This window comes from Lepisma saccharinum, chromosome 11, assembly GCF_977018435.1.
Source record: "Lepisma saccharinum chromosome 11, izLepSacc3.1, whole genome shotgun sequence".
NCBI classification, from domain to species: domain Eukaryota; kingdom Metazoa; phylum Arthropoda; class Insecta; order Zygentoma; family Lepismatidae; genus Lepisma; species Lepisma saccharinum.
The window spans coordinates 81,551,585-81,564,418 of NC_139239.1; the positions used below are offsets into that span (position 1 = coordinate 81,551,585).

General features: G+C 38.0%; 1 protein-coding gene across 1 annotated transcript in view; it reads left to right on the forward strand.

Annotated features, from left to right (window-relative positions):
* Nucleotides 1-929: 929 nt before the first annotated feature.
* The window catches only part of LOC145995102 (uncharacterized), an 86,880-nt gene continuing 74,975 nt past the window's right edge, over nt 930-12,834 (forward strand). The window contains exon 1 of the mRNA XM_083131638.1: nt 930-1,006. Coding sequence (XP_082987764.1) covers nt 950-1,006 — 57 coding nt within the window. The 5' untranslated portion in view covers nt 930-949. The remainder of the gene's footprint in view (nt 1,007-12,834) is intronic.

The window sequence follows — 12,834 nt, forward strand, 5'->3', positions numbered from 1 at the left end:
CGCCACCGGACTATGCTAAACCTTATCTACACAGGGAAATATACCGCCTTTGCCCCCCCCCCTTCCAGTTTTGGCACCTTGCCCCCGGTTTTGAAACCCAATGGCCGCCACTGAATAGCGGTATTACAGAAGCTGGTGATATCAAGATACCGAATTGATTAGAAAAAGCAGCGACGCAATACAAAATTATCGTGAAAAATAATCCGATAATAGAAATCAATCTGTTAGAGGATAGAACGGATAGATTCCGACCTGTATCTCTGGCTATGGACTAGGTGTTACCTTAGCCTTAAGAAAGAGTCCGATATAAAAGGTATCGATACCTGTGGTGTCCAAAGGAGCCGGACGTTGGTCCGTGACAACTATTACTGGTTTAATCTGTATTTTTAAAGTAAAATTAGTCAAAACATGAAAAATATAGTCTGATGTAGGCGAAACACGACTGTATTTTCAGATACTGACCGCCTACTGTATCGTGCAAGGGCCACTCTGAAATGAGGTGAATGGCTTACAGAAAATACTTTGTGACGTTATGTAATTTATGGAAAAAATTACTTTCATTTCAAGATGGAAAATTATTTTTATATAATTTTGGGAAATGTTTAGGTCATTTTGAAATATTTTTAAGATCATTCTATAGGTCATTTTTTAATTTTTTTTAGTCAATTTTTTACATTACACTTTGCCAGAACAGCTAAAGAAATCGTATATTCCAATGAAAACTTTTTATCGAAAACTTCCATAAAGAATGGAAGTAACAAGGAAGTCCCCATATCAAAACTGAAATTTCGTGTCTCTGCTTCCTTTTTGTAACAATGTTGCGGATATTCTATAAAGTTCAACCAACAATCAAAGGCAGCACGCAAAATAAGATTGTCTGATAACGTCATACTGACGTTAAAAAAAAGCTGGATGCGTGGAACATTGTGCTGGTAGCAGCCTAACAGAGATGAAGTCATTCTTCGCATTTTTTTTCGAGATCCTTACCTTCAGCAGCATACTTTTGGTGAGTTTAACATCCCTGTAGTAACAGTTAAATGTTGACATCTTGTAAACAGCATTGCGGTAGTACATGCTGAGGTAAGGATTTGGCTTCTGAAGATATTCTGTTAATACTTTTGAACTGACCAACAGTGGCGAATTTACGATTTTATTTCCATAGGGTCTCATTTTTCAAATGTCCAACCACGCCAACTTTTGGAACTGCATTGTAAGGGTGCGAAATCCAGGTGGGACGGGGCGGGGAAAGGCATTTCTTCCAAACAACGATCTTGTCCTAAACCCTTCCCAAACTTTTCAGGAGGGGGGAGCTTTTGTTCTAATAATAAAGATAAATAATTATTTTTGAAGCCGAATATACTTTACTGGAATAATATCGAGCACACACAACAAAGAGCCTCATCTCTAAGTACACTGAAGACTGAACCCAGAACACAGGAATTAGTCCTACTTGTTAGTGTTCTTCTACATTTCTCATCGCCTTTCGTCAACTACCGCAAAGCAGGCTATACAGGGTGATTGGTAATTAGATGTATTCTCTGAAAGGGGTTAAAGTAGAGACAATTTGCAATAAATATGACCATATTATACCCCGTCCGAAAATTAGTAGTTTTCGAGATAATCGAATTTCTTTTGTTTTTTTTAAAAAAATGACAATTTTCCACAAAAAAAGATGAATTGAGAAAAAACTGCTCATTGTATGGAACTTATTTCAACGTTTTCTGATAGCTAACGAATAAGTGGATCGTTGAAAAAAAAGTTTTTCCCAAATAATAATCACATGTAATTACGGGGTGGGTCTAAACTTACAAGTGATGATAAAAAAATGCACTCTTAGTTTTACTTGGCAACGTATTAATAACAAAAATGGTATGACACGAAGCGTACAAATTACTTAAATTACTTCCTTGTGTCATCTGCTATCCAACAAGGTACAAATGTTGCTAACATTCACATTTGTGTGCAAGAAATAATACTTCATTCATCTTCATGTGAATGGAATCAATGAACAAAACAATTAAAGAACATTACACGTCTTGCTCAAAGTGGGCACCTCCGTTACGAATGCAGGCACGCAGGTTTTTACGGACATTTGGTCTTGTAACTCGTGATGTGATGGTGTCCTTCATGTGTTGACCAGCTGCTAAGATCCTCTCCCTGAGCTCTTCTTGCGAGTTTACCGATTATCTCGAAAACTACTAATTTTCGGACGGGGTATCATATGGTCAAATTTATTGCAAATTGTCTCTACTTTAACCCCTTTCAGGGAATACATCTAATTACCAGTCACCCTGTATATAAGTCTAATATAGAAAAATGGATGAGTGTGTATGTATGTATGTATGTATGTGTGTTTGTTCCAGTATAACTCTCGAAGGCCTGGAGCGATTTTAACCAAACTTGGAACACGTATGTATCACTTGCAATCTCGAAAGAAATTCTGTGGGGTAAGACACCCCTGGCACCGCTAGGGCCGGTTTATAAACATCACTAACTGGAGATCAGATTTGACCTACGATCCGGGAGTGAACTAAGTTCAAGCTTCTATCATGTTGTATAAAGCTAATTGTCGATCTTAGATCAAATCGTGATCTTGGGTCAAAGAAATACGTTTGGCAACGTGGCAAATCCAGACATGTCGCTAGTGTGCCTGTGATGTTGCCAATTGTCCAACACTGAACAGCAAACATTTTAAAGTCGGTTTCGGAAATTGTATGTATTTAATATTTGAATAAAGAATAAATCTGAGATGCTGGACGTAGTAAATATTCGAACATGTTGCAAATTTAGTAAAATCACGTAAATTAGATACTAAACTGCCATTTATTGCTTGTGCGAGTTTCACGTCGATGATTTGTCAATTATCGGTTATGCTTGCATAAATGGATTTTTTTAAAAAAAATCTGTATTTCTTTTTAATGCTAAAAACAGATATAACAACTTTCTTATACTCGGATTTGGAGCTATTGGTCATGTAAGGAGATGTTTGTTATATTTATTTTTTGATTGCACGATAACGTGTTACAGGTGGACCATTAGTTCCTGTAATTAGTATACGGAATTTTCCTTGCACTTAATTGAGTAACCTACGTTGTGAAATGTAAAATGTGTTTGCGTTTTCCCAAATGGAAAGAAATATTGTAACAACAATGGCGTTTGTCCTCTCGGATGTAAATGTAAATTTAACACCTATTGTTTTTCCAAGAGACAATAACTCAGCTGTCAACACGGTGGCAACGAAAAAACGGAAGGAAAGTGAAAGGGTCAATATGTGTGTGTTGAGACGTGTTGTTTCCCGTGTTTCTTCCAGAAACAATAACTCCGGCTATAGGCGACGGAAATTTATGGGACTTAGACAGTTAGGTTAAAAATGTCTTGCCCCATCTTATGATGAACCTTAAAGTAGCTAGTTTTATGAAAACTTCTTGCGCGCAAGAAGAATACAGGGCACGGAGTTTTACTTGCGCGCCACAGTTTCTTCCTAACTGTACAATGTTGCACTCCAGCCATTGGCTGGTCACGACGGACAGGCTCTGCGTGGCCCCACCCGATACCGCTTCTAAAACCGTACCACATATAATTGACGTATGATCAGTACTGCATAAAAAGAAATTCATTTTGAATAGGAAAAAGCAGAGCTTTGAAGCGAGAACGTTCTCTTGTGTCATAGAAAATAAAAGCTAGAAATCATGAAACGTTCACTTATTTTATGAATTAAATTGATCGACATTTAAAAAAAAATAAAATAAAATAAAATCCAAAGTAATAAGTTGATTTCGTAAATAAACTTTCGTAACCAAGGTCTATACAATTTTTATGCCAATGTGTCAAGTTGAAAATTGGAAGGTGGATTAAGTGTTTACAGTTCTATATACATTTATAGTTCAGAATTGGAGGATTTGTAATGTAGAAAATGAATATTTTACAACCTTCTACACAGAGCCATCTATTGTGGAAATAATGGAACTACTAATTATATTGTGAATATTGTAAAAATTAGACGTGATGGGTAGAAATTGATTTAATTTTTGGGACCACATCCTGAAATTATTCAGAGACGACAAAACCTATGCCGACCAGTGTTTAATTAAGAGCTTAATAATTGCCTTAAAATTTTATTATTTATGACTCAGGAATTTTTCAGCAGTCACTTTTAAAAAACAGAGTGTGACAAGCTGTACTCCATTGCGAAGTGCTCATCGTGTGGTCATGTGACGTGGTCGCGTCCTTTAGTATAATGGAATAAATTTGGAAGCTAAACATAAATATGAAATAGGTTTTGTTATACCAGTAAGTACACGACCACTTCACATCAGCACTGGCCAAAAAAAAAAATAGAGCCACAAAAAGGTTGGTTGGTCAAAAAACTAGATCTGTACAAATATTCGAAAAAACCCACAACCCTTTTCTCTTTTGCTCTATTCCACTATTTATTGCTACCGTGGTAAAATCACCATTCAGTCCAAAACGATGACCACAGATATAATTGGCCCCCTTGCGCTGACTCAAAAATTAACGTGGATCTTCGAGCACCAATCCCCACCATACCATATATTTCCCAGCTTATCTAATCGTCGAGATTTAATATTGGTTTCCGTGTTCGTGGTCGTCTGGCCACGAAAACGGAAACACTCTCAACATATATATATATCAAAGCAAGGTGGAAAGCTAATGAACGTAAAAATAAGAACCATTGCATACATTATACTTCAATTTTAGTGTCCATTTATTGTAACAAATTAGCATCCGGACAAATAGAAACATCTCCCCAACAATTTGACAAAAATCTCTCCCAATATATATATATTTAATTGTGTGTACAATATAATAAAACCCACGTGGCAAAAATAAATACTTCCCTTTTTTGCTACATGTCGTTAAAATTTATAACACGAAACACCCGTTAAATAAATACAAAGTCATATTTGTGGTTTAGGTGATCGGAATCCTATATCGACGAAATTATCTACAATCAAGGTGGCGAATTTTTAACTGTGTTACGTCAGTCATGGAATAAATGCACTAAGTTTTAAATCACAAAACGAATAATTCCAAAAAGACTATTCCTGAAAATCATTACTAAACAAAAAGGACCGGTCACTTAACTTTCACATAAACTGAAATAAATTAAATTATTATACCCCGTTATTCCATGTCCAGACATCAATCCAATGCCACAGTCAAATTCCTATGTCGATGCGGATCCGATCACCCTCGCCCGTGACCAAAGAAGGAGAAGGAAGCTCCTTACTATACCAGTGCCTCAGCTGCAACGTTCTGTTCTCTCGGGAGAAAACTTCGCCCGCAGCCGAAGCTTTTCCCTTTTAGTTACAGAGTTCTCCGCTAGGGGAAACAGTGTTGCCAAATTTACTCTGCTCGACGTCCAGAGCCGAGCGTCAAGAACACAATGACGCAAAAACTCCTTGTTAGAATAACGAGGAGGATGTGGTGGAGCTTTTAAAATTATATAAGATATAAGCAAACACCACAACCTCCCCCTACATCGAGAAAAATCAACACAGGCACCTTACAAAACAGTCTTAAAAAAAAAACCAAGGCAACAATCCTAATAATTTACAAGCATAACCGCAATGACGAATAAAAAGTGAAAATACCAACATCAAAAGTTGCCCATAAATACCATGACTAGATATAATTTGTAAGCAGACAATATATTTCACATTTCCCATAATTTTCCTGTTTTTGTCCTTTGTTTATATTATTTTTTTAGTTTTTTTTACATTTTTACATTTTTTTTGTTTTTTTTAAAACCCAATAGTAATTCCCATCCAAATATGCGATATATGAAATATGTAAGCGTTTATCCCAATACAATAAGAACACGAAAGCTTCATTGATATTAAAGAAACCCACAGAGGTATATGAAATCTCATTCAAGTGATAAACATACACAGATATATATATACAAATATGATAAAAACATGACATGAAAATATCTTTCCCTGAATGAAAAGATGAAAATAGCGAACCAGCGCTTTTAATATAAATACAAATCCATCCCTATGATGGATACCCATTTTCTTTAAATACTGGAGATTCAAAGTTCAAAAAATATGGAAATATTTGGGTATGCAAACAAGGCAAATAACAACTCAATCACACTTGACACCTTTTGCGGATGGAACCTGTAAAAAGAAAGGCTGTCCTGCCAAAGAAAGTTTCTGCTCAGTAACATCCTAATGTCAGAATCCTCTTCTAGCCAGGGTACAACCATAACCTCCAATCCAACAAACGCATTCCGTTTAATTCCATAAAGTTCTCATATCCACTTGGGGTCCGGATTCCTTTTTGTGTGAAACACACCACTTCTCCAAGGACATCAGAGTGCTTCCCGCACAATGGACTCAGGAGAATATATTCACCATAGAAAGTACATCCAATCCATATTTGCTGCAAATCCATTTCCACACAATCTTGGCGAAAAAAATCCATTTCTCGAATATTAAGGAGCCGACGTCAAAATGCATCCCGCATAATGAACTCCATTAAAGATAATCTTCTAAAATCTTGCTACGAAGATTAAATATACAAGGTATTTATACATCCTTGAAAACTTTTCACTTTAAACACTCACATGTGGAGGTACAAAAAGCATTTGTGAGATAAGCACATTGCACTCGAAAAAAAACACATCGAGCGAACTTCACCAAGTGAACACATCCTTGGGATCCTTGCAGGAGAAAAATACAGTACCAAACATACCGGAAATCCATCGGTGTGAGCCCGTCTACACCGTCACAGAGATCCCAATTCCATTTTCATAGTATCCATCGACGAAACGACGAAAATGTCCAATCCAGGCTGCAACGAAAAATGCAAGGCAGCGTCAACCATTGAAGAGCAGGTGCATGCGAACCAAGCAGAATCTGTAGTGGCAGGTCAGCAGGTGGCAAGCCTACAGCAATCGTGCATATATTGCGGAACATATCTCCATCGAAGTAAAAAACATGAAACAAAAAATAACCCAAGCATTAATAAGAAGAAAGAATAGGATAGAAGAAACAAGAAAGTATAGAAAAGAATAATGAAAATATTCACGCAACAATTATTAATCTGCCAATTTTACTACAATTTTGATTCCGAACAATACAAGCTAAGCTTTACATATTATGCCCCTGTTGAGGGGTATTCGGTAAACTAACTCTACAGAATTTTTGAAAATGCCCCCATCGTAAACAGCGGCGGCATTGCACATTTCTTACATTATTTGACCTCTGAATGGTGCCTGTTAAATTCACATTAGGAGAAGGCTTCGCGGTTAACCTTTGTATCGAAGTTTCATCTTTTGTATCATCATTTGCCGGAGCCACGTCAAATTGGTGCTCCATAGAAGAAGTTTCTTGAGCAAGGCTTTCCAAATTCAAGAGGCAAGCGCCTAAATCTGAATCAGGTTGGGAAAGCACCTCTTCCTGATCTGACCCTTCCCGTAAATGATACGGTTTTAAATGCATTACATGCATCTTACGCAGAAAACTTCTGTTTCTGGATCAACAAGTAGGGCAGTAACAGGTCCTAATAATTTCAAAATTTTTGCGGGACCCGCCCAACGTTCCATAAGCTTTGCTGCTATATGGTTTAAAGCATTACTTTTGGGAAAAACTTTGTACAATACCAAATCTCCATTTTTGAACTTCACACTCTGACGCTTAGGATCGTAACGTGCTTGGCGCTTATTCCATACTTTCACCAAATTTTGAAATACCTCTGACCAAATTTTTGCTCTATCCTGAGTAGGGTTTGCCCCTAAATCATCTTCCCCAGCTGGTGAACATTTGGTACTTTCATGTACTGCCGTATTAAATGCGTAGGCAATTTGCTGTAGAGTAGTATCCCATGCCCGATGGTCTGTAGAATGATAACAGATCAGGGCAGATTTCAAATTACGGATAAAACGTTCCGCCAAGGAAGGGTTGGGATAATGCACACTAGTATAAATATGCCGGATGGAATGCTCAAACAAGAAGGTGTTGAAAAGAGTAGAGCGAAAATATGAAGTATTATCGGAGACAAGCTCAGCAGGGCTACCAAATACATGAAATAACGACTTCAACCTATCAATTATTTGCGTTGACGTAGCTGCTCGGAGAGGGAACAAAGAAACCCATTTAGAAAAGGCGTCTACAACGACAAGGATATACACATTTCCCTTTACCGAGCGAACCAGGGGGCCAACCAAATCGATGTATAGACGTCGCCAAGGGTGACGAATGATTTCTGATGAGAGAAAACCCGCAGGCTTCCCTTCCGCCAATTTGGCCCGCTGACACAAATCGCATGATTTAACATATGCCTTGATATCCTTCTGTACACCTTCCCACGAAAAAACTGACATGATTTTTCGTGTCGTTTTGGCGATACCCAAATGAGCGCCACCTAAAGGGAAGTCATGATAATAACGACAAATAATATTATGCAGGATTTTTGGTAGCACTATACATGCAGCATTAGAGCGCGGCGACTTCCAGACAAGTAAATCCTTGTGAAGATGATAATGTTGAAGTTGTTCACCATTTTGAATGTTGTCCCGTATATCTTTCAAATAAGTATCCTGCAATTGCAAGAGCTTAATATCCCCTGTTGAAAAAGGTATTACAGCAACCTTGGGCGCTAAACACAAAAGTTCAGCAGGTGATGAGGAGGAAGTAAAAGGAACTTCGAATTCTTGTGGAGAGTGTATACGAGATAGGCAATCTGCTACTGGATTTTGTTTGGAAGTGATATGCTGCGTCGTATAAGAAAAACGGGAAAGATATAATATCCATGTACCAAATTTACCATATTGTTCTGGGTGCTGTAACAACCATGACAGAGCCTGGTTATCAGTCTGCAATATGAAGTGCTTACAAGTCAAATAGGTTTCGAATTTCTTAAAGCCATAGACAATAGCACTACACTCTGCCTCATAAATTGACTGACGTCTCTCCAAGGGATTACGTTGGTTCAAGGAGGCCCCAATCGCCAACCCTGAAGCGTCGCATTGCAATACGAAGTCTTTTGAAAAATCAGGCAATGCCAACACCGTATGTTCAATAAATTTCTGTTTAAGGGTCCTGAATTTAATGTTATCCTCCTGGGTCCAACTGAAGGTTGAATTCTTCCTCTTTTTATCAGACAGAAAGGAAGTTAAAGCCGCGTAATTAGGAATAAACTTACTGTAAAAACTCAATAAGCCCAAAATTTTCATAACTCCCTGTATTGAGCGTGGAGGGGGAATATCCTGAATAGCAGAAATGCGATCAGGATCCATTATCAATTTCCCTTCTTCAATAATATAACCCAAGTACTTGATACGAGAAGCCATCCATACACTTTTGGACGGATTGACCGTAAGTCCTGCCTCCCGAAAGGCTTCTAATACCAACTTAAGATGCTGTATATGGGATTCCTTGTCAGGTGAAAATATAAGCACATCATCAGAATAATTTACCAGAAATTTATATTTATAACTCCCCAAAACCTGATCCAAGGCCCTGCCAAGGAGTTGTGTACCAAGGTTAATACCAAAGGGAACTCTCGTATAACGATATAAACCCCAAGGAGTACAAAAAGAGGTAACATCACGACTGGGTTCATCCAACGGTAATTGATGGAACGACTTGTTGAGATCCAAAACCGAAAACACTGACGCCCCTTTCAGGTGCTGTAACAAAAGGTCAATTTTTGGGAGTGGAAAAGAATCGTACGAAATCAACGTGTTGATGGTTTTGTAATTACATACAAGACTCTTCGATCCATCCGCCTTATCCACCATGAAGCAAGGGGTAGCATAAGCAGACCGCGATTCCTCCACAATGCCTTGTTTCATCAAATCGTCAATAATTTCCCTCATAAGTTTTAATTGATTGGGATTTAACTGATAAGGTTTGGAGCGAACAGGAACATCGGACTTAAGGGGAATATGAAACGGGCCCAAACGACATTTTCCTACTCTGTCCGTAACGACGTCATCATAAATAGTGAATAACTGTTGCAGTTGATGACGCAGGGGTTCAATAGGTAAGGGAGAAGCAACATTATCATTAACTGCAATAGTCTCCCGTGAAGGGGAAGCACATGAAAATGGTACGCCATCAGGCCAATAGGGAAAAGAAATTAAATTGTGATGAAAAGAAATTGAAACATTATGTGAACTCAAAAAATCACTACCCAATATCAAATCAAACGGCAATTCATCAGCAATCCAACAAGGCCATTTCCATGACAAAAAATCAATTTTGATTGGTAACAAAACACGTTCCTTTAAGGTGACTGTTCTATTATGCACGTCATTAAGTACTATGGAAGTTTGTTCTATGGGAGGTAACGTCATATGCAAGACATTATACATTGTTCGAGAAAGAATAGACACCGAACTACCTGTATCCAACAAGGTACGCACTGGATGTGTCCGAACTGTAGAAACAAGAACAGGACATTTAGTAGTTGAAATATCAGACGTAAAACTTTGTTGCAATTTGTGAGCTTGTGAACCTTGAAGTTTATTCTTATCAACCGGCGTGGAGACACACGTAGTCTGGGAAACAACCGGGGTACATAAAGATACCGAAGTTTGACACTTTTTAGATAATGTGTGTTTCCTCGACGCATTTTTCTGCTCCTTTCGATCTAAGTCCCCGGGAGGTAAGCGAAAAGGAATACCGTTCTCCAGTTCAATATGCCAAATATCATGAGCCAATTCAAAAAATTCCTGCAAGGAACGGTTTACGCTCGCAAAAAAGGCGATTACGTGTATTCATAGATAACCTCGAAATGATCTCTTCAATCAAACGTTTGTCAGCCCATGTCAATTGCAAAGTACGGGTGGCATCTATAACCTCGTTAAGGTAGTCATACAAACTCTCAGTTGGAAGTTGACTACGAGTAACAAAGGCGGAAATAAGTTCCTGTAAAGCATTACGGGTGACAAGACGCTGCCAAAGAGCGCACTTAAACACAGGCCATGGGAACTTATGCGAAAGAAAATCAAGCCAACACGTACGAAGTATACCCGCAGTCTTTGGTATGCATTCCAGTAAAATTGATTCAGAGTCAAAAATATTTAATTTGATTACATGTTCAATGGCCAAAATAAATGCAAACAAAGAACGAAAATCAGTGCCATCGACCGAGTGGAAATCTTGTAACAAAAAAATCACCGTATTATAACGGATCTGGAGTTGAATGTCCGAAAGATCTGGCGTTGGAGAAGGCGTCCGCAAAAATCCCAAAAAAGGACTCACCCGATCACGAACTAATTGAGGAGAATGCTGCAACGGAACTGATCGCGACGGTTGTGGTGTTAAATTAGCAGTGGGAGTTACATTTACGGAGGAATTGTCACTGGGAGGACTTTGTGGTATAGTTTCTAAAGATTTACTAAATGGCCTGGCGCGTAAGGTGGAAGGAACAGCTTGAAGGCTTATCATACTAGTTTCCAAAACATGCGACATACTGATTCCCCAAAAAGACAATCATGCTATAGCTGAAAGGAAAAAAAAATATAAATTACAGTAATTGGTGTTGGGGGGGGGGGCTCGTTTTTGCTCTGCTACCATTGAATGTTGTGACGTGGTCGCGTCCTTTAGTATAATGGAATAAATTTGGAAGCTAAACATAAATATGAAATAGGTTTTGTTATACCAGTAAGTACACGACCACTTCACATCAGCACTGGCCAAAAAAAAATAGAGCCACAAAAAGGTTGGTTGGTCAAAAAACTAGATCTGTACAAATATTCGAAAAAACCCACAACCCTTTTCTCTTTTGCTCTATTCCACTATTTATTGCTACCGTGGTAAAATCACCGTTCAGTCCAAAACGATGACCACAGATATAATAGCAAAAACTCCTTGTTAGAATAACGAGGAGGATGTGGTGGAGCTTTTAAAATTATATAAGATATAAGCAAACACCACAAGTGCTAGGAAGCTGGAGGTACCAGGTTTGAACCCTAGTTAAAGAATGGATGTAGGCTATTATTGTTTTTGTGCCTCACCTAGTTAGTTCATCATTCATCGTCATTCTCGCGATTAACTCAAAACGTAGAACAGCGACGTATACAATAACGAAAATAGATAGGTAAAGAGAGAGTGTAAAATCGAATGGTTTACAAAGAAAAACTACCCGACTTCATAAATAAAAGTTGTTAGGTGATCAAAATATTCATGCATTTAAAACATCGGATTTAAACAGTGGTATTGTGATATTAGAGATATTATATTTTCTTTTACGCCTGAGGTTACTTTATTTGATTTGCACAAAGGACGTTTCTGCAATAAATATTGTTAAGAATGCAAATGGAACACAGATAAAAAGACAATCAGTTTTTGTGTATTTTAAGCAATGACAATGATATGCAGATTCTTCTTTGATTCTTCGGTATATCCCTTCCTGAAATTTCATCGAAGTTTGTTGCTTTTCTACACTCATAGGCATACGCACAGGGGGCAGGGGGCCAGGGGCAATCATGGACACCCGCAGATTCTTTTTTCACGGAGGGGCAAGCAAGATATTTTTCTCAAGGGGAAGCGGGGTAAACGAGGCATATTATTCCGATATTAGCGTGGCACCCTCAAAAATTACCACTTCAATATGAATTTAACGCGTTTCTGCATCCCCTTTATAATAATTAATGTAAATTACTCTGACAGAAATCAAAGTAGGTATACGTGTAATTATATACTTGACATTCACTTTCTAAGGGGCAGATGTGGCAATTCCTGCCCTATATTTTCACCTATAAATTTAGTGTAGAGGAAATTATCGCCGTTATTAAACGATATTAACTCTTAAAGAAAATAAAGTATTTTCAAGCCGATGAAAGTTCAAAAGCAA